The following is a 26,823-nucleotide window of genomic DNA, read 5'->3' as shown; positions in this document are numbered from 1 at the left end:
TCCTTTATTTCTTTTTCATCTCCTCCAATTTCCTGTATTTAAACAAATAATCAGTCTAGTTTACGTTCAAACAAAATCTTGCATTAGAGTTCAAAAGCTTCCTTAGTATATTGAACATGCTTTAAAGACATGCACCTAAGGAAAAGCAGCAGAGCCACCTCAAGGTTCTAGATGACTTAAGGGTCTTGAAAAGAAGAGAGGGGAAAAGAAACTAATATTCCTTCTCTTTCATTCTTCTTTTGATCAGTAACATTTAACCTGTGGAGAATCAGGGTTAATTACATCATAACTAAGGTACGTTCATTTCAATACAGTTAACCAGACGGCTGATGAAGACTGCCTTCTCAGGTGTCACCTCCTCATTCACATTCATACAATCTTCTCTCTCCTTTACAGGATAAAAGAGCTTAGGTACTAGTTAACTTTTAGCAGTCTAGTGGTGCCTTAATCACCGAAGGCAGACAACATGACACTTAATACAAGATCACACAAAAACAAGATATGAAACACTTGATCTACTGCAAGCTGGGGTAGGCAAAAGTCAGCAGCGGCACTGTGAAATCCTGCAACAGAAGAGGACTATGACATTTTCTAGAAGAAAATTTCTTCAAATTGAGGAGGACTGCTTACTTACAAATGCCAAAGGTAAATGCTGGAGAGAAGAGGCTGACAGTAATATTAGTTGAGATAGTCATGAACAGAAACATTATTCATGAAGTGCTAAAAAGTGCCTTCTAAAAGTAGTTTCTGGCCAAATTTGATATATCCCTCAAGAGTTTCCAAATAAATTCTTTCCAACTCTACAGCAAATGCCACTTTCATCACCTATTACCAAAAACTTTCTTCTTTTCCCTCATAATAGAAAGAAAAATGTTTGTTGACTGTAAACATTTGGTTATCCTAGTGAGTACTCTGCATTAAGAAACAAGTTTATTTTATGACTTAAGGCAATTATAGTAATAAAACCCCTTCATTTGTATTACTCAATTCATTTTCACGAGTAAATATAGGAAACTTCCAAAGAATACTGCAAATAAAACGTAATCATATATTATAAACAGTTTTGAAATTTTAAGTGTCTCAGATAAAACAATAAGGCTTCATTTCTTCTGGGGATTACCACAATTTATAACATTTATAGTCATTCGTCTATTAGATTACTAGAGAAGATTTCTGTTAAAAATTTAAGGATGGATGCTTAACACTCAGGATGTTTGGTTTAGTGGACTGAGATATGGGCAGTGCTCACAATACCATCATTCCAGTCTCAGCACTGACAAATCCCATATTGTAATTTAGGCCCTAATTTTGTATTGTTGCAACTTGGAAAAAAAAAAGCCCAAACCAAAAAACCGAACAGTTTGTATTTCTAGTCCCAAATGACTGGTATTTCCAAAACCAGCTATCCAGACTATTTCTGAAGGAGGGAGCATAAGTCTTGGTCATTAACAACTATGTTTTTGGGATAGTTGTATGCAGCTGAGTGAGGAAAAAAAACCTCTCCCACTTGCCCTTGAACATATTACACTGTTCTCTCAGCATCTTGCCTGGCACAAGCAAGAAAGCAAGGGAACTATGTTTTCTGTTAATCTACGCGTTTTAGTCAGCAGAGTTAGCAAGCAGAGGAGAGAAGGATGCTGCATCCTAAAAGGCAAAAAAAGAGTTAATGATTTCTATTAGTGAGTTCCTCATTTGTATCAATTGTTTGACAGAGTCAAAACATGTTAGTTCAAATCATATGTTCTGGATAAGGACAGTAAAATATATTCCTTAAACATTATGAAATGCTGTTGCATGGAGAAGCTGTTACCTTGGCGCAGATTATCTTCATACTGTGCAGTCTATCAAGCGATTCCTGAGGATTACCTAGGTACTGAGGAAGTTCAGCATGTAAAATTCGCATGGAGAAAGGAACCATGGAACCTAGAATCATAAATAATTTTTATTAAGTGTGTTTGCTGTAACCATCAGTGCACAATTTGCCTACATTATGTAAGGTATTTCTCACTTGTATATGTGACAAACTCCATTTTACCTTCAAATTCTCAGTTTCTTCTTCTAATTAAAGATGTGAAAGATGAGAAAATAGCAAACCTTTTTGCACTTATAGCATGCAGCATATTGTAAAAATGTTTTAAATATGTAAACACATGCACACCATACATAATGAAGACAGCATGAAAAAGGTGTACCTAATTCCATATTCCAAAAACAAGTTGTACACAGAAGTATAATATGTATTAAAGATTTTTATAAACCAGTTACGAAGATTATTCAAATTTCACCTACAACATTACTCCTGACATTTAATAACTACGCATATCTTACAGTCAATACAGAAAAATTAAGATGGAATTGTAAGTCTTAAAGGCATGCCTGCTAAAAAAGGTATATAACCTGGGCAAGCAAAACCAATTATATGTATTTTTTTCCAAATAAGCAGAAAGCTGATATGAAGAACCCCTACATTATATCTTAAAGAAAAAAAAAGGATAGAAAACGAACATGAATCAAAAGAAATTAAGAATAAAACCAGTATAATAAAGAACAGAAAAGCATACTATAATAGATTCATTAATTTTTTTAAAAAATGAAGTCCCCCAACAAATTATAATATACTATAAATACTTTATTTTTTCTTTTGATATTAATATCCATAGGTCTGTGTAAAGATCAGAATCTATTATGCTTAGCAGAGACCATTCCCTTGCTAAGTGTTTACAGTAGACAATTTTTAGTCTGTGCTTTACTTCATTAATGTTGGCTCTTCCTCAAAGAGTTTTCAAAGAACTCTACCGTGAGATCTACTCTACATAAAGGTAGCGTATTTTGTGCATTTTTCTGATTTACTGAAAACAAACAATAGGGAAAGAATTTTAAGTAATATCTGTGGAAAAAAGAATGGTTTCTTCCTTTTCAGATTAGTTAACAGTATTATCATTGTCATCATTATTTTTACCAAGGATCCAATACTGTAAGTTTGCAAGCACTGACTTGATGAACAGTTTCAGGAGCTTTAGGAAATCCTACAGCGTGCAACACGTTGCTTTCAGATATCTGCATATCCTGTTTACATGGGCAATTACACTGGATATGACCATAAACTGAACATTACTATTAAAAAACGGAACAGGCATAATGGGGAAAAAGGCCTTGCAATATAGTCTAAGGTTCTAATAATTTAATATAATGCATTTGCTTAGCTTAGACATATTCTAAACGGATTTCCCTCTTGACTCACCTCTTGGCTCATCTTTTTTCACAAACAGGACTCACAAGCTTTTTACAGTTTTTTGCACCTGTTCTTAAAGGGCTTGTATGCCAAAGAGCTAAATGCTATATGCAATTAGTCACTGCCTCTAAACATTTTTTTAAGGGAGACAAAGCTTTAATCAGAAAACCAACTCAATAATTATGACCTTCAGAGTAAGCCAATTACATCTACATAAGTTCTCTTTTGCCAAAGCTAAGTATTCCCAATTGCTTCTGTGATTGCTGTGTTCTCTTTAAGGAAGTATACACAAGTTTCATGCATCATCATATGTACAGTAAGAAAACAAAACTGCCTTTAAAATTCTTTTTAGAGGGATTATATAAAAGGTCATTCAACCAATAAAAAAAGATGCTGTTTTATTTATTTATCCTGACTAGTATCTAGCATGATACAAGAAAAGATATATAAGTGTATGGATGGTGAAAAACAAAGAAAAAGAAGGCAAAAATAACTAGAGAGTAAATTCTGAGCCGGAACACCATGTAAAAAATTGTTTTGTAGAGGTATGCTAATACATGAACCATGCACCTACAGGAAGCAAAAGTTTTTTTAAAAAAAGTCTTGTTCATGTAGTAAAGCTTTGGAAAATCTGACATATAAAATGTAAAGAATCTAAAGTTTTAGCAACATTTTTGGTTAATGACAGTGTTCTAGCATTTTCAACTCTGAACAAGGTTGTATCATTGCATTCTCTTGTAAAAAGTGGCAAAAGGTCAACTCAATCAACACTCCTACAGAAAATCTCAATTGGAAACAGCACAGTTCAACATACAGCTAGATAGATATTTAATGGAGCACAGATGAAATGTCTCACGTTATCAATTTTTATAAAATTTACATAATATTTTGTGAAACACTTTTGGGGATTGCATATTTTGTAAAGTATTGATATTATATATTGCTGAATAGAGCCATGCTATTATAATCCAAGCAATGGGAAGTAATAACCCATTACACATCACTAATCTACCTCATCAAAACTGGTGTCATAGTATGTTAGAAAGATGAATGGAACTCTAGGCCAACTTACATTTTATAAGAATCTGATTTATTCCCTATCCCAACTAAGACTTTGGTTGTGATAAGCATTCAGAACTATATTGCTTCAAAATGTACTTTATTAATGTATTATTTCTTAACCATCAATGATCTAGTATTTCATTTGGAGCACATGACCAGAATGTACTCCAGTGTGATCCTTAGCAGGAAGGTTAGTATGATGATTTAGGTCTCACCAAACAAAACCAGAAGGAAGCTGGCCCGCAGGGAAAGGGTGGTCAATATAATGACTTTTCAAACTAAAACTTACATTACTATTTCACTCAGGAGGATCTAAAAAAACAGCAACTGTCTCTTCGCTCTTTCTTTTTGAAAGTCACAATGTAACTAGCATCCTGTAAGCAATTTTACTTTAAGCATAGAGCAAATCCCAGCAGTAAAATTCTGTTACTTACTGCCTATTAAACAGGCTGCAGACTTTTACTTTAGATCTCAGAAACACTGACTGTTTCTGCTCTCTTCCTCAGTTTCCTTCTACTTCTCCTGAAAAGCCAAAGGAAATGTTTTTTCTGGAAGAAGGCACAAAACTATGTGTGCTCTCACAAAGGTGTGGTAACAGCGGAGAATAAAGAGTGAGAAAAGAAACTAGCTTTTACCTTTGGTAAGGCTGCCTTGGCACACCATGCAAACAGTATTTTGTAACTTCAAGTCAAATTGGATGAGAAAACTGCTCATAATGAAACCTGTAGCACTCATCCAAGCCACTCATCCACACACATTCCTTAAATACTCTGTTTATAAAAAAGAAACTCTTGAGATTTTTTGAGAAGTATACTTCCTCACACATGTTCCCATCTCCAAATAAGCTCTTCTTTTTAGTCAAATGACATGAAGTGTAGCTAATATACCTAGTTCAGTTCCTATATTTATAGACTGATTTTCTGGTTAAAAAGAATGATCATAAATTTACTTTAGACTTGGTAAACCTTTCAAGATTTATGAGTGGTACTTACATAAAGTGCCAGTGCAATCTACACGCACTTTTCTATTTTCAAGAAATATGGCATTAATATGAAATGCATATGAAGAGATCTATTCATCAAAAGAACTTTATGACTCCTGGTTAATAGTTGTGTAAAAACTGAAAAAAAGAGAGAATGAATATATTCTACTACTGTATTATTTCCGGCATCCAGAATGTGTTTCTATAGTTTTCTCAAGACTAAGAAAGCAGAATAATCATCTTTGAATTTGTCTGAGAGAAAAATTTCAAGAAAAAGCTTGAAGGCATGAGAAAAGCAACAGCAAGTTACTAAAAGTCTTTTCAGAAGGTGGATGGTTGTGAACCCTTGCTATCAAAAGACTCAGCAAGGCGACCTGTGTGTGCACCACGGTGGGAGGGGAAGACTGGCAGCATAACGGGTTTGAGAAGCAGCTCAGCTGAGTTGCATGGGGAGAACGGAAGATGAAAAAGGCAAAGGCAAACTGCAGTATGACTCTCGTGAATCTTCCGCGAAGCCTCATCAGTTCACTGATAAAATGTAACAAGCAATCAAATAAGAGAGTTGCAGAAAGCGCTGACTTTGAACACTTAAGCAAGTTAACAGAGCTCAGTAAGAATTCTGGTCTAAACAACACGACTTAGATTTACTGCTCTATGACACAACCGTATCATGTTGCATCAGAGGCATGTCTTTCAGCTTTTCCCTGCTGCGACTAAGAAAGCTAGTGCAGAAGGGCCCATTCTCATTAAAAAAAGAGAGCACACATGCTCACAAATCTACAAAAACACAGCTTTTCCTGTCTTATGAGGCATATAAATCGTCTGATAAAAACAAATGTATTTTCTAACATTTTAATATGAGGTTGATGACAAAGAAAAAAAAGAATTGAGACTTAATATGGTGACTGTCGCAAATTTTACTTAAAAAAAGCACAATTAAAACCATTCAAAGTCAATGTAAGAAGCTGAACCGAAAAAAGGAAAATAAACACCACTTAAATAAGTTAAACACACAGAGTATGTTTAAAGGTGATCATCAATTCTATACTTAGTTAACTATAATGTTACATATACCATATATAATCAAATATCTGACATAAAATTATATACAAAGTAAAAAATACCCACTACATTAAAAATGTACTTTTAATAATTAATAAAACAAGATGAAACAGAAAACGTTTTCATTAGTTTAGTAATCATAGGTTTAGATATTTCCTAGTTTGTTAGCACTCCTGCACAATTTTTATGCAACAATTAAGGAATTTTAAATGGCACATTGAGACAACAGAAAAAGTAGATTTATTTGCAACTACAGGCAAAACACAAGGCAAAAAATACACTGTTTTTTCCTTCTTAAGGACAAACAGTCTAATGCACTACAAAATTCAGACACTGATAGCAAGGATAACACAACACTGACCTCCCCAATCCCTGAAAATGCCAACAAATCAATGCCAATGTGTACCAATGTATAAAAAAGCACTCTTGTGTTTTTCCTAAAAAGGGATGAAAGCCTTAGACTTCATGCTGCCCATTAAGGACAGTATACTAATATAATTCTAATTTAACACAGAAAAAATATTTTTGATCATTTTTATCTGAAGATAATAATAATAAAGGAAAAAAGAGTTAACCAGCCATCCCGATAAAAAATATCGTGTAGTATGTATGTATTTACTTGTCTATCACTCCAAAATTGTAAAAATCTGATCTCTGTTAAAAATTACTTGTCATCCCACCTCCGGCTTTACTTTCTACACTAGCTCCATCTACTGAGCCAGGACCAGATGGGGGTATTGCCAGCTGCTTCACTGGTTTGAGGGCCTAGAGGCTGCTACTGCAGCTCTGAAAATGGCCAAGCTTCACCTGAACCTATTTAAAACCAAAAACATTCATCAGAGGTTCCCTGAAGGCATCTATATTTTTTGAGTGTATTACTGGCAATCCTAGCTCAGAGACACTGCTATCAGTTCAGTCTCTGTAACAATGTAACATAAATGTAACAGAGAAGTTGCTACATAAATTCCATTTTTTCAATGTAAAAGAAGGAATAACATATTAGAATATATTTATGGATTTTAAAAAAATCATGCTGTTTCATTTGTAAATAGGATAATTCAAGCATATTTTCCAATGTGAATCGTAAGACTGTGAGACATGGACAAGAAAACTACAGCTTAACTGGAGAAAATCCATGAAAATTAAGTAAAATGTATCTGCTCAGCACATTTTAATGAGAGCTAGCTTGATATGTAGTTTTTGGTACCTAGGTTATGCATGCTAAAATCACTAATATATCTTTACAATACCAAGAAACATAAGCTGCACAAAGTCACAGAAACAGGATTATTTGGCAAAGTATTACCCTACCAACCTCCTATGGAATATAAAAAGTCTTTAAAATCTTTTTTATCTGGAAACAGTTGCAAATCATTCTCTAAATAACAATATCTGGAGCTCTACTTAGACTTCTCAGGAGGATTATTGGTTATCTGTGTTGGCTACTAGTGATTAATACCTCTGAGATGAAAAGGAAAGGTTTCCTCGAAGCTTACGGAAACAAAGGCAAGAATAAGAGACTGTTGTTTTCTCATTATTATTGTACCCCTTAATTCAACTGTACCCCTTCAGTCTAGCCTTCCTTTTTGCTCATTGCCTCTAAAAAGTAAATAAACACTCAGGCCTGATACTCAAAAGCCGGCAGCGTGTAAATGACACCCAATTGCCTCTGCAGCAGCTCCTACCAAACTGCAGGGCCTGCTGCAGTGCTTTCCCAAGCATGCACCCTCAGCTAAAAACACATTAGCACTGTCAGTAGTTGGAACAAGTTGCCATCGTGTTTTTTTCTCTGCATAAAAATTTTGTCTCCAGTGAAGTGGAAGGGAACTTTGTAGGTAATATTACAAGGAACAAAACAGGGCACAAGAGAAAACAAAAGACAAAACAGAAGCTGAAGAAAAAGAGACACTGGTTAGGAAAGGAGATAAAGCAAGTATTCAAGAAGCAAAACAAAAATCTACCCCTGCACACACTTCTCCTCCAAAGTTACCTTTGAAATCAATTCAATGTAGTTATGAAAAGAAACCACACAGTGACCTATTTTATGAAAGACCCAGAACTTCTATGTGATATACAAACGACTTTTCCTCCCCTTCCATTTCACATCTGCTAATTAATAACTGTGGTAAGCTAAAAAATATTTTGAATTGTCAACCGTGGTAGCTGAATTGCAAGGAAAAAGTTTTTCCAGTGAACAGCAGCAAGTTACAGGAATGCTACTACCAGTCCCTACAGTGAACAAATCCTGTGGTTTAATGGGAACTTTGACACAAGTCCTGAATCAGGGATGACTTGCAGTTGGTATTAGTCCAGCAGCAGACCTAGGACAGGACAGCACCCCACTAAATGTCTAGCTATAGTGTTTTTGGGGGCCTACCCACTCCGATTTGTTCTCCCTACAGACAGCACGCTTGCCTGTGAGGCAGGCACGGCCCCAGGAGCTCTTCCAGGTGTGCTGTAATGCAGATGCCCATACAGAGAATGGTCTTACTTCCAACATTTATATTATACATTGTTAGTAATTACAGAAGAGTTCATTTGTTTCTCATATTTTTGGTTTGCCCAGGCATAACCAAAGGGGCTACCTCACAAGAGCTCTTTCAAACAAGAGTTTGGTATCTCTACACAGTACTGTATGGCACTGTGTAGATCCATGCCCCCTGGAACAACTCAGGAGCACAATTTTTGCCAAGATTAATTTTTGCTTCAGGGTCTTATTCGGCACACTGAAAACCAAATGAATTTCACACTGACTATACCAGTCTATGTCTTTTGTCAGCACCCAGAAGAAAATGTCTTCTTTATGGATGGGAGACAAAACAATACTAGATAAGATTTTTGTTAAAATTAGTTCTTTTCTTTCCACTAGTAATTTATGTTGTTATGCTAATGTCATCTGTTGAACTAGAAAAGTCGAGTACCTACACTCCACAAATTAGCCATGGAGAAGCATGCATGCACTTATGGACAACACAACTGACTTCAAGACTCCCAACAATTTCAACAATTTAAGCAGGGCAGAAAACTCCCATGAGCTTGAGCCAGCACTGGGTTAACAGCATTATACTCCATCTAGTCTTTTCCTATTGTATTACAGTTCAATATTTCACCTAGTTATACCCGTGACAAGGCTACTTGGTTAAAGTTCAGAAAAAGAATGATTTGAAAGCATGAAGAAATACTTCTTTACATTTCTTTAATAGTTTGCTCCAAATTGTGTCAGCTTCTCTGGGAAAACAAACTGGTGTTTAATTGGAATTTCAGTACCAAGCTATAATGTCCTGATAAAGGTTTTGCTTATGCCTTGCCCTATTGATTCTCTCTGATTTAAAAATCCTGTTTAAAATCATTGTTTTCCAGGGAACAATCCTCTATTCTTGTTTAAAGGTATAGTAATTTTTCTTTTAATAAAAGTGTCAAACCACACTGTTGAAATGGTGTAAAATAACAAAGAAAAAAAAGAATAGCAAAAATTTCAAAGCAAGATTGTAAAGAATGAGACATTTCTGGGTGGCTGAAAACAATGGTTTACAATAGACACAGTTTCTTAATTTTATGCATCTCTAAAACTGAAATCTTGCTAGAATTTATTTTCAAAGTACCACAGAAGCAAAGTTATGCTAATGTTCAGCTAAAAAAAATGACATATAGTAGTTATATGCCTCCATAAGGATTGTGGCCACATTGGGCCAGGAAGTGTACAAGCACACAGTAAGACCCGAAACCTTCCACAAAATAATGAAGATCTAAGGAAATACTATCAAAAAAGGAGAGAGAAGAGGAAGGAAACACTTTATTCTTCCAGTTCCAGAAATAGGACAGAGAACTTACGCATTGTGCCCAGTGATACACAGAAATGCTAGAACGAGAACTCGTCTCTTAAATTCTAATTGCTTAAGCAGAACACAATTCTTTATTTCAACTAAGACAGAAAAAGAAATAAATGTTAATAGATGAAATAATAATACACATATCAAAAAGAGTGGAAGCATTCCAGATAGGAGTAAATGGTAAAGTGTCTCTGAAATTTTACAAAGGGCAGTTATTTTCATTTTACATTGGTCTAGTTAACAAGAAAACAAACATGAAGAGGTAATGACATTTGTTCATGACTCTAGTCAATCAATAACAGTAGTGTCAGGAAGGTCTAAAGGGCAGGTTGTAGACTTTGGAATACAAAATTTAATTAAAAAGCAGATTAAAGGTATGGAAAAAACTATACCTGTTTCAATAAACACAGTTACATTGGGGGAAAAAAAAAACAAAATAAGAGAGTAAGACTGAGTATATTGACACTAAGCTATAACAGAAATGAATGTGCTAGATTAAATACTTCAGGGAAAAAAGAATGACACCGTATTGTCAGAAAGTTTTCACCTTCTTGGTTACTGTTAGGCCATACTTTTAAGGCACATAGTGTAAGCAAATTTGCTTTGGAAAAAGTTCTTATATAAGTGAGCGGGTATGTTCATATGCTATCCCACTGGAGATAAGAGGGCTTTATATAAACACTGGACTTTGTCATGTGCTGCCTTTTGCAAAACTATTTTGGATCAAAACCATGTCCTCTATTGTACGTTACTCAGTACTGAATTTAACAAGACAGCATAGCTTGCATGTATACCACTGCAATAAATATTAGAAATATTTAGAACAAGCAGCATATTCTGTAATTAAAATGTTTAAGTATGAACATGGGAGAATGTATTTGTGGTCTCTGTTTCATTTGTTGCATCTGCAAAAGAAGCAATGCCCTTTTATAAAGCAAAACCACATCTACTAAGCTTAGATGATTTCTAGACTGAAGGTAATACCCTACAATTACTGTTAAGTATTGAAATTTTATTTTAAGTAAAGTAAGTCTGCTTCTAACTTGATGTTTTATATTTGACATCTGTTGACAATCTTTAGGGATTTCATGGCAATTTTATCTACAAAAAGGTCTTAAGAGGAAAAATAGTTTCATTTTGTTTTAACAAAACTCTTAATTATCTTAGCTATCACTTTTAACTACAGTAGATCTATTTGTTTTCAAAGAATATGTTTTTTGATTGCCCCTTTGGCATTAATTAGTCTCATTCATATATATCTTACCAGCACACAAAAGGCAAAATTGAAAAATGGAAAAAAAAAAAAATCTCCTAAAAGTAAAATAGATACTCTGAAAGCATGGGAACAGATGGAGTAAATAGTAAGATCAGGTAGAATTTTCTGAGACCAGAGATTCCAATTTATATTTCTTTATGAACAGCTGCACATTTTCATAACTGTCATAACATAAACACCACCTCATGTCAATCAAATTCAATGTCTAGCCTTCATCCACAGCTCTTTTAGAGCAGGAAAAAAAGAGAATTCCAATGGCTAGCAGTTCTTTCTTCATATTTTCTTGTTGCAGAAATGCTTCCTCATCAGCCTTCTAGTGCTTATTTAATAAAACTTAAATACCAAAAAGAAGCAGTAAGGCTGCTTTTATCATTTATGGGAAATATAACGAAGTGGGATGATATGTCTGTAAAAACCTCCCCTTCCCTGCACAGGGGAAAAGCAAAACACACAAAATTTAGTCTCAGAAAGATATTCTGCTTTATGCATACATATATACACACACACACAAGTATGTATACTTGCATATTTATATATATATATGCACACATACACATTTGTACATACTTGTATATACAAGTATATATATATACAAACTGTGTGAATACAGTCTGTATATACATACATGTGTGCATATATATGTATATACACATACATACACACATGTATAAAGCAGAATAGCTTTATATACATACAAACACACACACACACAAAATCTTTTCACAACTCTTCTCTGTAGCACTTCTACCTGATGTGTATTTACAGATGTATAGAACAAGAAAAAAAAGACAGCAAGGGATAGAGGGTGATATTAAAGTCAGGAAAAAAAGACTAAGGAGAGAAAGCTAGCAAGAAAGAGGAAAAAACTGTTGATTGTTCAACTCCAACAGCATATTTGTACAATTTATAAGGAGATCTTAAAAAGTGATGATGTAGTAACTCTGAATCCTAGTCTCACTAACTGTCTGTGAAAAGTAAACTTAAAACCCTAAAAATTCCAGATCCAACAGAATATTTAGTTTCCCAGCTTCTGTTTATTAGTTTAGTTCCAGAAAGTCTCAAGAGGAGTTAGGAGCCTAAATATTTGTAACCACTGAAAAAATTTTTTATCTGAAATTGTATGTTTCCATATAGTTTACAATTTGACCTACAAACACAGGCTGATATTTTGAATTCAAATCTGATTTTGAAAGCCTGCAAAAATACTTCAATAATTTGGAGACATTATTTGCACTGAAGCAAGGAAAATAGAAAAGAAAGAATCGAAGAACAATAACCACTGTCCTACCTCAAAGGGATCACCATAAATCTTCACTACTGATAGTTATCTATTAAGGCAGAATTTGGAAATGAGTGACTACACAGTTAGTTGCTCATTTTTAAGGAGTACTCTATAGAGCTGGTGCTGTCTATAATGAGAATAGGTAGCCTTGGGAAATAAAGCACAATTAAGATTTTTGGCAGCACTCTAGCCTCTTAAATTTATACATACATTTCTTAACTAAAATATCTATATTACCTTAGTAAAAATTATATTTGCAAGTCCATCTGACTACTCTAAATGCCTATCTGGAACCACAATGCTTGTCTGTTATTTATCCAATCTGTATTAGCAGATTTCACAGGCACAATAAAGTAACACTGAAACAACACAACAGGTAGTGAATTTAAAGAGAAAGTAAGGAGATGTACACAGTACTGTAAAAGAAATATTTGGCAAATTTTCGTGTTCTGCTAGAGGTTTTAATATGTTTCTTACTGTCAACATGGGCTTGAAGGATGAACTCATCTGAGCAACTGCCAGTGCTGAAGGTTTGACATGTGAGTATGAGTACACAGACACAGCACTACTTGTAGTAACATCTGAGAAAATTAATACCACATATAACAATGGCTTGATTCTTTTACTTCAGTTTTTCTGCAGAATTTATTAAGACAGGTGTACTCCATATGCTATAACTTCTTTAGTCCGCACATTTCTTCTCCTATTTTTTTTTCTCTTTGGCTTCCCCTCCCCCCATTATTTTTCTTTCTCTTGACTCTATTTCCCACTCTGCTTCAGTTTTATCACTAACCGAAAGCTGATGGGGATGGGAAAACGAGCATTTCATTCACAGTATCATCCAAAACTGTTCTGAGGCAAAAGGAAAGCCAGCCTGAGCAAGGCTGCACCAAAAATACGACAGCTGCCTCCTACTGGCATGGACAAGTAGAAAAGAAGAGGAAAGGAAGACAGTAAACTCAAAATGGCCAAAAGTCACTTAAACAGCAGAGGCATCAATATGTTTTCTGTGAAAGCATATGGGAGATAATTTCCCCAATTCATGGCTGTCCTTCCTTGGGCTGTAAATGTCTTTAAATCATTCTGGTTGACATGCACAAAGAGGACCAAGCTTCAGATGGCAGACAGACTTGGGAGCTAATACAGTTCTCTGCACCAGACACAGTCCAAACGTCTGCAAGATGCCCTCAGCACACATTAGGGAGGAGTTCTAGATCAGGGTATTCACAGTGACTACACTGTATCTGTGTCAGCAGACATATGACAAGCTTCCTATTACATCTTATATAAACTTTCTCCCATTATGTAAGCTTATTAAATGAAAAAAAATTACATATTATTACGTATTATTACATATTATGTTTCACCTTAGACATCAGCACTGAAAACTTGCCAAGAGCACGAGTTACTTAATGGGTCAGGATGAGAGTCCCTCCTTTAGAGGGATCTGAATTTCAAAGCTGAATAAAAGCAACAAAATAAATTAAGAGCACTACCGAGTAAATAAGGACACTTTGAAAATAAAATCTCACAAAATCAAATATTCCTTGTTTCATTCTTTTCATTCATTTATACTAAAAGCTCAGACTACACTGGAGAGCAGTAAAGCCAGAAAAGAAATATAAACCTAACGGAATATACTAAAACAATTGTTTAGGGCTGTCTATAGACTCAGACAACTTTTTTTGGGGAAAAAAATATATATTGTAAGCTTTCACTGTCCATCTGAAAGTGTCTTGCTATTGGAGCACACACTGCTATATCCCTGCGGCCACAATACAGCCACAACTTGAAAAAACATTTGTGCGAAGATTTGTAACAGAGTTCATGAGAAAGCATACAGTATGAAATCAGTTTCTAGGGCACTTACAATTAAATATTTAACAACATGTTCCTTATTTAGGCACTTTCCACCAGACGATGTAAGACTGATTTCATGTTACAGGAATAAAGACCATTCTATATTGTCAAAAAGAGAAAAAAAAGGGGGGGGGGGAAGAACTATACATACAGAACCCTGATCTAGGGAATAAAAGCTCTGTTTTTACAGAAAAACACAATTTTTTCTTCTTAACTCAAAATAAATTATTCTCAATTACTGTAGCTTTTAGAACACTAATTTGGATAGCATTAACTTTTCTGTAACTTACTGGTCTATTAACCAGAAACAAGTCCAAATTATCTCATAAAAGAATGAAATAGCATTTTAATGTTCCATTTTAATTCTTGGCTCTTACTCTTTTCAGAAACATACAGGCATTAGCAACGGAAAGGATATCTTAGGTTAGCTAATCTATCATATGAGAGGTTTATGAAGTATCATGACAAATGTAGAAGCAAACAATACGAATAGAAGTGGCACAAACTGCATAAATCAAAAGACAAAACACTATGAAAATCCTCATATCCATGAATCATGAGAACTATGACAAAAATTCAGCCTTATATACCCCAAAGTGCATAATGGAGATGTGCAGGAAGCAATCTGGCATGCAGTTCCCGACCTAAGTATTGATCTATTTTAAAACAAAAAAAGCATACAAAACCAGACTTTTCTGCTTCTCTCTGCAGCAGATGATACCTAGAAATGAAGATGCCTGTGTGCACTACAGAACCTACGTGTAACAATCAGGACCTTCATTAGATAACCTGTCAAGAACTTTCAAATGTCACCATTTCCTCCTTCTCCATCCTATGAAATATGTGACATGTTTCAATGTCTCTGATGTTGGGTATGAGAGAAAACTTTGTCCGAAGGCAAATTTTCTACACACTACTTTTATTCTGAAAGCTTGATACCATTCACTGTTTTTCTGTTGCTGATATTCCAGATATTCCTTCTTAGAAACACACACATTTCCTTCTACCCAAATAACATTCAGAAATAGATCTAAAATGAAAATCATAGCAAAATGAGTTATACTGCCTTTTTAAGATTTACAAAGTCAAGCTTCTGGCAAAAATTCAAAAGCCCTAACAAGTGTAACAGTTTCAAAACAAGCTGAAATTTTTGTTTTTAAAACAAAGAAAAATGATGTAACTGTTTGAAATAACTGGCTGTTTCTAAACCAAAGTAAAAAATATTCCTTTTTAACTAATAAAATTGTTATGCTATCTTCCACAGTTGGATAGACTATTAGATTTGTTTTTATAAATGTAAATATTTCTCGCAGCTAAGCCCGAGTGTATCCATTAGAAGCTAAAAGAAAATACTCTTTTATAAATGTAAGTGAAGATTTAAGGAAAGTGATTATAATATTATCCAGAAAAGACACTACTATAGGAAAAAAATATTAAGAAAAGGAACCAGAGAAAGAGATGAGTTAGTAGACAAGGGGAAAAAAAAGGAATTTATGAAACATTTTTTCTTATAGAAAAAAACAGTTATTCAAAATTGAGGTGGGAAGGACTTCAGAATAGCCTAGTAATGAAGGATCTCATACAATTCCCTGTCTGCTGTTCCTCTCTCTGCTCCAATAACCAAGCCAAAAATGGAGAACAACTTTTGAAAACATCCAACATCCAAAGGAAAATCTACTTTTTGACCTGGATTCACAGAAGTGATTTAAGCATGCTGCACAAAAAAGTAGCAACAGTGATTTTTCCCCCAATTACTTAGCATTGAGAAGTATTTCTGCTGTGCTGAGTCCAAACAAGTATCTTCAATGTTTTAATGTGCTTCAGAATACTATCAATTATTCGCATAGTCAGCCAGCAAAACAGGTGACCATACAGGTCAAACTGCAGTTATTCCTTTGCTCAGCTTGGACCTCCTACCCAGAGGGACTATTCGAACGCAACACTCTTTCTAGTAAAAGCAGCTAGCATCCTCATGGATGCAGCAGGGCTGATCCTTCCATGTGGACAGACCTTGCTGACGAGCCACAGCTGCCTATTAGCTGCTGTAAAATGGATACTCTAAGTTGAATGATGCTACAGATACAACCCACAACAGCAGGAAATTTACAGATATTTATTTATATTTTCAAATTGTCAAATGAGTTAATGAGGACAGGCATACTGATGGAAGAAAAGGCTATGTAGCTAAGAAAAAGTATAACAAATAAATTAGGAACAGAGAAAATGGAATTTAGAAGAGCGATGAAGAAAATAGCAATGGGATCCATGCACAGCCTGGCTGCAAATGCTGAACAAAATGTCAGGACAAAAGAGAAGTTAGTAGCATTGCCAAAATGGAAAGGAAAGAGCCCTGGGAGAGCTTTGGAGGAAACTTAAAAAGACCTTATTGGCCAAAAGAAGTTAAATTGATGGATAAACATCTTTCACCCCTTTTGCATTTACGTGGAATGTAAACCCTTTGAGGTATGTTTCTCAGAGATGAATGCATGAGGGACTATCTTCATGTTCTAAGAAGCTCAGGGATATAAGCTTTCCTTAGCCCGATAACAGAAAACAGAAAAATTCCTAATTTATTACATTTTTTATTATGAGTACTTTGAATATAAAGAAATTATGCACAATATTAAATTTATTACAATTAATCTGTACCTTATTTATATCTATACTCATTTCTTAAAATTAATTTTAAGCACTTATTTCATTTATATATCATCAATCAAAATTAAAATGATTAAACAAAAATCTTCCTTTTATGCTTGTTACACCACAAAATGGTATGTAAAATTACCAAACAGCAGTATCTTGTGGATTTACATTAATACATTTCAACCAAAATACATGAATGATTTATATCTATTTTATTATTTAAATTAGCTGGTTAATGAGGCATGTATACTAAATTCCTTTATCCATAATCCAATGCTGTGTAGTTCAATTCTGGTCAGAGTGGGAATTTTTTTGCTCTTCTGCATGTCTCTGGAGATAGCATCTCTCTATCTCTCTTCAAAGCTACATAAGGAAGGTCTGATAGCTGTTCCCACACCTTAATCACATTGTACTCATACTAGATAGATGCAATTGGTAAGTCAGCTCCATCCAACTTCTATCTTATTTTCCTTACAGATGATCAGGTTATGGTCTGGTTTGGTATGTTCAACTGTTAAATATAAAGTGAAGCATGATGTCATATTCTCTTCAACTTAATAGCTTTGATAGCTCCAATATGTAATAATAAGACATAACTTTTTCCTGGTGCTCACCTTTTTACCACAGATGCCTTTATAATTTGTATGAAACAGCTGCTGTTGTTGAGTGGTTGCTGCAAAGAAAGACAGTTTGGATCTAGGGTTCAAAGGGATGACAGAAGCACTTAAGGCTTCCACAGTCAGTCACATGAAGAGTGCCCACAACAGTTGGCCAGACTGCGTAAGAGCTGTCCGTATATTCTGCGGCTGTGTGTATTTCCCTGAGGACTGAAGTGCCTCAAACATTGAAATGGACTGCAAGGATTCTCTTCATAAGTAAATATTTCTGGCACTAAAAAGATGAGAAAACATAATCTCTTCTGCTGCCATCCAAAATACTAAGGATGAAAAAAGATAGTTTTTATAAAGCATGAAAATGTTGGTAAGTCAGAAAAAAAACTGTAGAGAAAAGGGTTGAGAATTCACTCCAAGCCAATATATGGAATAGAAGGAACAGATCCCAGGAGTTCCCCTAGTCCATCTGGGGAGTTGGGGATCTGCCGTGCTGTAGCAATGAGGACACTCATTCTAGTGGGAGCCTTGCGTTTGAATACTCCTTCTGGGTAGGAGTTCCAAGCAGAACAACGGAAGAAATGCAGTTTGACCCATATGAAAAGTGTAAGACTGCTGCTGACAGAGACATTCACCTGCCCTGGGGAAGGCTGCTGCTTCTGTGCAACACTGCACCACGTGCAAAACTGCCAGAATTTAGCTAATTCCTAAAAGATGTCCAACCTGATGACCAAAACTTCCCTCACTGTTAAAAGACACACAGCTCTCTCAGTGGGCTGAATATATTAAAGACAAGAAAGATGATTGTCTGAAAGATGCTGACTCACTTGGTCAGATTTACCTGTTCTAGGAAGCCAAAATCGGTCTTGCTGGGTTACAACGGACCCTTAATACCACAGAATGGATGAAACAATCTTCCGTGAAAGATCCTGAACTTTCTTGATCCCAAGTGCCCTTGCTTAGCAATCTCAAAATCTGTGATGCCATCTTTCTAGCTTCACCCATTAAGACTATCAACATCTTACATAAAATGTACTAAATTTTTCAGAGGGTTCAAATGGCCCTGTCTATTACAACTGTATCACTTACAAACATCTCATGAGTGGTTGTTCAAGTATGAAAGCCAAAGAATAGCAAGATCACTCAACAATGTATTTGTATCAGAGGAAAATACACAGATTTAGAAAAAAACAGATCTATAAAATGACATGGAATAGGAGAGAAATTGCTCTTAAGAATAGTAGTTTTTCATATCTAGACTCCTGAAGGACTGGAATATCCTGGATAATGGAACTAGTTGAACAATCTAGGGGTACAGTAAATAAGTGTGATTGGTGATTTTTTTTTCCTCTTCATCAATGGGCTATATAGTAAACATTTTATTTAGCAAATAATATTATAGGTAACCAATTTTTTTATTAAGGAAAAATTTCATTCTCAAATTAGCTCTATATTTAAATTTTAAGGGTTTTTTTAAGCCTAGAAATCAGGAAACCTAAGAAAATAAGACCTGCATTATCTCGTTGTATGCACGGACATGCGAATGTGAACCTGTCCCTCATCCATTAATAACTTCTGTATCTATGGACCAATGACACATAGAAAAAGCTCAAGAGTTATTAATTTCATATTAATTTCCTATAGTTTTGTGAACAAGAAAATAGCTGTTGGACAGAAGATTTTTTTTTTCATCCCACTGTGTGGTAAACTACAGAATAAGCTAAATCTTTATTAGATACCTGAAAATTCACACTGACTAGAATGTTGAGTACTCTAACCACAGAAAAACTTCAGCAAAAACTCGCATCTTATCAGATAAAAGAGCCTCCAACTACAATACCTAAAGCCATAGGAAACCAGATCACATTCATTCTACTTTCACAGAACCACTGTTTCACATAGTAAACAACATTTTTCAGTCAATGGACAAACTGCTTTGTTTAACAGATGCTACCCTTTTCTGAAGAGTAATCTGGAGCTTAAGAGAAGTATACTTATTAAATACATACTGTACTTGGTATTCTACACTTTTAAAACATCAACAGTTTCTTATGTAGTGGAGATACATATTGAATAGGTTATTAGCTGGTTTTCCAAGCAAATGAGACCATGTGAATTTGGTATTTGACTCCTTAGATAACTTTTGAACCTTTTAACCAAATTCAACCAAATTTGTGGAAAGATTTTAAAGATATTAAGGTATTAAATGTTTTGTGAAAATTGGTAGATGGATAAAGGAGAGAAAGACCAGGATCATTATTTCCGCTGCTCACTGAAGCATTTGCAGTTGCTTATAACTTTCTCAAAGTACTGACATTTGGCTTACTCTTTGTATCAAAGTTTTTTTTTTTTTCCTTTCTCCTCATTAATCTTCTTCACATATATCTTTTTCCTCTTGTAAATTTAGCCTATTGATAGTACCTGAATAAATTTAAGAGGAAAAGTTTACAGATTCTGTTTCTACAAACTCTCAAAAGGTTGTCTTTAACAACCTGCTTCTGGCTGAAATGAACTATTACTTTTTTAATTTAAAGGTACTAGAACTAAACTATAATATTTTATTATATTTAATTACCAAAAGCATTCCTCTCTCAAATCAATGCTTTATCAGCGTCATGAAATACACTGCCCTTCTGTATTATGACAGAGCAGTTTTCCTCTTATTGTTACCTCCATAATGTAAACAATATTTTCATGGCAGAAATAAAAAGCACTTTATAAAAGCAGTATCTTACCTTTTCGTCCAGGGTATACATGAGGGTGATATTCATAATAAAGATCAGGCTGGTCTAAATTTCCAAATGGTTCAAATTCCATTTCTGCATTTTGGAAGAGATTCAATTTTACCAGTAATGCCAGTCTCACAAACCATAGCTAGAAAATAAATACATATAAAAAAAGCAAAAGTCAAGGTCTGTTATTAGCTTCGATCACAAGGCACATCCAAATACAATTTCAATTTTCTGAATATTTCTGACAAAGCTGAGTAAAGAGTTTCTATGATACTTTGTGACAAGAATCACTACTTATGTTTACATGCTTCTTCACAGAATACTTTTCCTAAGGTCATTAAAATAACCAAACCCAAAGGACTGATGTTTAATTGTTTGTAAAGGTACTAAGTTTTTGAAGATGAAGTTTACAAACTAAACTAGCCTGCTTCAAAATTAGAACATCTCTCTTTAAATTGATTGAGGTAGCATGTAAGATTTATCAATCTAAGTTTCAAATGTTTTTCCAATTTTATGCAATTTTTAACATCTGTTATGATTTTGGTGAATTTCCATGATCTTGATAGTTACTAGGGCCAGCACTGTGACTTGTCCTCTGTTCACATTTCATAAAGTAGAACAATTGTCAAGTTTCATGAACCTTTATTAATTTGGGTTGAAACCTTACTACAGAGTTCATAAACTATAATAGTCCATAAATGTCAGCAGAGTGAGCCTTCTAAGATAAGCAAAGCATACTTCTTTTTACTAGTCTATCTTTAAAAACATGCATTCAATATAGAGTTTTACTTTTTTAAAACATTTTGTTTAAAATGAAGACCTACTTTACATAGGCAAACAGCAAAAGTGACTTGCTACAACGCATTAATAAGCTTATTTTTTAGGTAACAATTTGGAAAAGAAGTTTGATAATGTTCAAAAGAATGCTGCTGTGAATATTTCTGGAAAAAGGGTGAGAGGGTGTAGTTTTGAACACACCTGCAAAGAATCTGTTGTATGGTTAGTAGGTAGTCCACTTTTTCCATAGCCTTGACCATGGGCAGTTAGAAGTCGCCCACACAGGTCAACTGCTGCCCTCCAGTTTTTACTGCTCTGGAAAAAAGAAAAGAGTAAGTAGCAAAAAAATAAAGCCCCTAAAACACACAGCTGCTTATTTTGCCTGAAGCAGCTACATCTACCCATCAGTAATAATGACAAGGTCAGGAAAGCTGGCTGGTGAGAAGCAGAATGACATTTGTCAAAGCTGCATGTGTAATTAGGCAAAAAGGGAAGTCAAGAGTGAGATACACTTTAAGATCATCAGATTGCTAAAACAAAAGAATACACACCACCCTATGAATTTCTTAACTTAAAGCTATATCACACTTGCTAATCTACTCATAATATTCAAAATATTGTTATCTCAAAAGGAGAAAAAAATTGCCAGCCATATTTCAATGACTGTATCCAAGTTACTCTACTATTATAATGTATTTAAGGTCTATTCCTGCCCCACTGACTTCAGTATTTCAGACTATAACCCTTAATGTAGTGTATTTCATGAAACTGTTTCCTAACATTGCCCAGAACACAGAATTCTTGTAATTATTATTAAGCACAGAGGACAAGAAATAATTTAATGCATAAAATGATAATAAAACCAGAAAGATAAAATTAGTTTCATCTTCAAAATATAAACATCTGAAACTTCACAATATTCTTAAATATATTTTTTCATTCATAAAACAAAATCTTGTCTAGTTAGATAAGTCATACTATATTGTCATATTGTCATCATATTAATGCTTCTACCTTGTATACACTAAAGTGGCCTTATAAATAGCTAACACTGGAAAAAAACTTTTAAAACAGACTATTAAACCATCATATGTTTCTGTTACACAGAACAGCGTTTCAAGAGACATGCATCCAGGAGCTTATTATAAAACCCATACATCTTGTTACAGGAGAGTAAGTCACCATTTCTTTCAAACAGGGCTTCTTAAATACAGTAAAAAATAATGACTAAATGTAACAGAAACCTGGCATGTTGTCCAAAGAAATTTAAAGGAATAGAACATATCTAGTTCAGTGCTTCCAAAGTTTGGATACCCACCTGTAATTAGCATTCTCCTAGATTATCTCTAACATTTACAGTTTGGAAAACGTTAATAGTGCAATCAGTACCTTAGAAAAACTACCGGTAGCAACTGAAGAGTTTTTGTACTCCCTGGCCCCCATTTTGCAGCTCTAGTTGTTCAAAGGACAACTATAAAGAGAGATCAAGAGAGATCACAGTGCACTGATGACCTTATCTCCCTGCATCGTCAAATTCTAGATAAAAATTTGAATTCTGGAAATGCAGAAGTTGACTGACAGCATGAACGTGAAACAGCATAGTAGTTTTTCCTTATGAGATCTCCGTGGCCTTATGAAAGAGCAAGAATTGATATGTATTTATAACATCCTTCAACATAAATTTTTATCTACTTAGAAAAGCAGAAAGGCATAGAGATAGATTACTTGAACTTTATTCCTTTTCCACAGAGACAAATTAATTTCCTATTATCCTTAGAACAGAAGCAGACTTAGACTCTAACACTGCTTAACTTTGCTTCGCAAATGAGAGTGAGGGTCCAAAAATAATGATGGAACATTTATGGACAAGCTTAGGTGCTACAGTTTTAAGAAACTGTTTCGGGCATGGAGAAAAGACTGTTTTTTCTTTATAGTAGAAGACACACAGCAGAAACAGGTCTGACAACCATAGAGAAAGCAGTCTTTGCTGGAAAATAAAACATAATATTCCTCATGATTGCAAAAGTAGAGCTGTCTGCTGGTCATGGAGCATAGATCTCCGTGGAAGCTTAAGCAGTATAGCTTAATTTGAAATGAACAGGACACATTATTGGCTCTGGCAACTTGAGCCAGAGTTATAGCTGCCAGAGCTGCCAGTCTTCCAGAAATCCTCCACTTACTCGAGCCACCCCTCAAAATCTTGCAGGTTCTGTCACTTGTATGTCTCCTGTGTTCCACAGCCCTTAGAACCTGGGTTCCTTGTTCTTGAAAATAATGTGTATGAATGTTGCCTGTAAGTCATAATAGTCCTTCAAAGTAAACATGGAAACTACAGCTTCAGGTGTATCACCAAAAACACTGAAGGATATTCCCAAAGACAAAATGGCAAATAATAATACCATGGCAATCAAGACACGGTCCTCCAGCATTGCATGAAAGTGTGTGAAAACATTTTCTCCAAGAGATAAGGCTGATATCCAGATATTACTACCAAATAATTCACTAACATAGTATCAGCCTGGCAGAATACTAATACTAATATATACTAATACTAATAACCTCTTTTCATATACGACATTAGCTAATCTTTCTTTCACAAAAAATATGCTGCTGTCCTTTAATTCTTTTAATGAAAGCCACCACCTTGGATGATTTCTGTACTTTTTATACACTAGTAGCCCCGATGTTAATCTTGATTTGGGTTTTCTTTTAGTCCATATAACAAAGAATGTAAAAAAAAAAAAAAAAATCAGTAAGCACACTGTTTCCTTTACAGCTTTCAGAGGTATTTTTAGTGCAATTGATATTCCCATATCAATTCTGACTTTATGAAGTCAGAGTTTATCTTTTAAATGGGAAGATGGAGATATTGCCTTTCAGCAAAATCTGAACATCCTTCTCTGCATGGGAAACTTCTGACTGTGGAGCACATAACAAAACTAGGACCAGTAGAGGAGGTACTTGCAGATTAACCACCCATAGACAATGTGATCACATTACTCATTGTAGAACTTCCTAGTTATACTGACAGGAAATTTCCAGTCATGGTTCTTGAAGGAATTAATATGATTGTACGAAAGCCTGTAAGTGAGAATCAGAACTCTAAATCTTCTTATTTGCATTCAATTGTGTAGTCAAGGTAGTTTTCAAGGAACACTGACTTGGTTAAATCAAATGTCTCACCTCTGTTCCTCACAAAATCAGAAGAGGTCCTGGGAGAGGTTTACATACAGATGGGGAAACAGCATAGGCCAGGAAAACAGGTTTCATGTTATAAGGATTTATTTTTCTTTAAGAGGGACGGAAACAGCCCAATTACTTTATACTTTTTCATTGAACTTTAAGTAACAAGTACTTAAGCAGTTTAAGATTTGAATACAATGACTCTAAGTTTAAATCAAAAAGGTAGACAGCAGTGCTAGGATTTTGCAGGCTTTTAGCACTGTTAAGAACAACAGGCAGGAACCAAAAGTTTCTGTGTCACAGAGCCTCTCTCTATTTTTTTTTTTTTTAATGAGAGCATATCTTGGGCCCAAACCTGACATGCCTTTTTCAGAATAAACATGGTATGTTTAATTTCTTACTGCTTCTTTAGATCTCATCTCCAATGTAACCAAACAACAACTTCCACTTTTAAAAGGGGAAAGTTGACAGTGTAGGAGGGTCAACTCTTGACTTCTGGCTTACGTTCTGGCACTTCCAAAATAAGAACCTGAGTACAGCTATGAGGATCCTCCTTTATTAAAAACAACGAAATACAAGGAGATATGCTAAAAACTATCTGAAATGGATAATATCACAAAAATAAGTGATAAATTTTGATAAATCCACATCCAAAGGTCTGGTAATGCTTCTGGTCTATCTGGTCAAAGTTAAAAGTAACTGAGGCAGTCTGTATAGCCCAATGCCTTCAATAAGCCTATTTTTCACACAGAGTGACGAAGGAAAGGGATATAGGGTAGAAAATAACTTCAACAACTAAAGTTAGAATGTTGCAATAGTCCAAATGTGAGAACGGCATTGAAATGTTATAATCTTGTATTTTTTAGAAACAGAAACAAAATTTCCAGTTAAGTAAAAGACCCAATATAAGCCAAAATTGTAGTCTGAGTAGAAAAATATTTTTAATGTTTCTTCCTTTTTAAAAAAAAAGTCATAAGAATGTTAATTATCAGAGTTTTCACAATGCCTGAAAGACTTTTCTATTATGAATATATTCACTGATTAAGACTGAAAAAAACACCACCGAGTAGCTGAATGCCACCATCTCATATGTAAATGTCCCTTAAAAGTCTCCCTGTGCAGGTTAATTTTGTTTGATTTTTGAATTACGGTTGAACAAAGATTAGAGAACATATGACTGCAGAAGTCTTTGTATTTCTTCTTTGTATACAATACCGTAAATTGTTTTTCTGAATGAAGGTAGTGAAACTCAGGTGATGCAACAAATAAGACTAATATCCAGCTGGAACTGTATTGTCAAGCAGAAAAAGCCAAGTAGAAGAGATGGGATGACTGGTACAACTGTGAAAGAAGCTTGCAGACTGGATGTCTGCAATAAGTGTGTTCAATGAAAACTGAACTCGACACATGAAGAGAATTTATAACATTACTTGGCTTCTCAGGAAAACAATTTTGAGCTAAGCCATCCAAATTCTATCCAATAAATTGATGCTTTTTAGTGTAGAAATGCAACCTCTCCCCACAAGCCCCCGATTACTGTTTCTGCTACTTGTCTCCACTCTTCTATCAAATCAGCTACAAAAAGGTCGGAAATTGCTCACCAATTTAGAAGTAAAGGAACATAAAAAATAAAATACATATATTTTTAAGGAGAACTTCTAACTTGTTAAAGTAAATATGCATGCCATACCACTGTATCCAAGTTTGTTATATCTGACAACACATGTAAGAGCACAACATTAATCACATGCATAAGTAATAGTATATGATTTTTTCTTTTGAAAAGCGACTCAAAGGCAGTCATTAACTCTACATGCAACACCATTAAAGTGATTAAAATGTCCTCCTCCACTAGCTATGACATTCTTCTCTTCTGTAAATTATATTGGCAAAGCACTTTCACATTAGTTAGAAAAATGTAGTTAGTAACCCTTTCCTAGTCCAGTAACTTGAAGAAATTATTGCATACTTACAGCAATCACTGCATATTTATAATGGCAAGATACAGTAGTCTTTTTTAGGTACGACAAATACAAAAAATGTAATTTTCCTATGATTGCAAACACTTTGCAATTCAAAATAATAGAAAGGTCTGTAATAAGAAATACTGTACTGCTTGTTCAAATGAGGGTAAAAAGTTAATCTAACCTATGGAGTAATAGGAACTAACATAACTGCTGCTTACATCTTCTATGCATAATTTTTATTTGCTGCTATAAAAGAAAGCAATGTTGTGAAGACAGGCTATTATTTACATTTATTTACTACAGAGGCAAATGCATGTTCCT

General features: G+C 34.6%; 1 protein-coding gene across 4 annotated transcripts in view; it reads right to left on the bottom strand.

The window, feature by feature from the left end:
- The window catches only part of TRAPPC12 (trafficking protein particle complex subunit 12), a 64,583-nt gene that overhangs the window by 25,788 nt on the left and 11,972 nt on the right, over nt 1-26,823 (bottom strand). For all 4 annotated transcript variants that reach the window (XM_067294257.1, XM_067294259.1, XM_067294256.1 and 1 more), the window contains exons 4-6: nt 21,554-21,667; nt 20,579-20,717; nt 1,811-1,923 (exon numbers count right to left, since the gene is read on the bottom strand). In XM_067294257.1, the coding sequence (XP_067150358.1) occupies nt 1,811-1,923; nt 20,579-20,717; nt 21,554-21,667 (366 nt within the window). The remainder of the gene's footprint in view (nt 1-1,810; nt 1,924-20,578; nt 20,718-21,553; nt 21,668-26,823) is intronic.

This window comes from Apteryx mantelli, chromosome 3 (genome assembly GCF_036417845.1).
Source record: "Apteryx mantelli isolate bAptMan1 chromosome 3, bAptMan1.hap1, whole genome shotgun sequence".
In the NCBI taxonomy this organism is placed as follows: Eukaryota; Metazoa; Chordata; class Aves; order Apterygiformes; family Apterygidae; genus Apteryx; species Apteryx mantelli.
The sequence above is the reverse complement of the archived record's forward strand: the minus strand, read 5'-3'. Positions and strand labels throughout refer to the sequence as shown.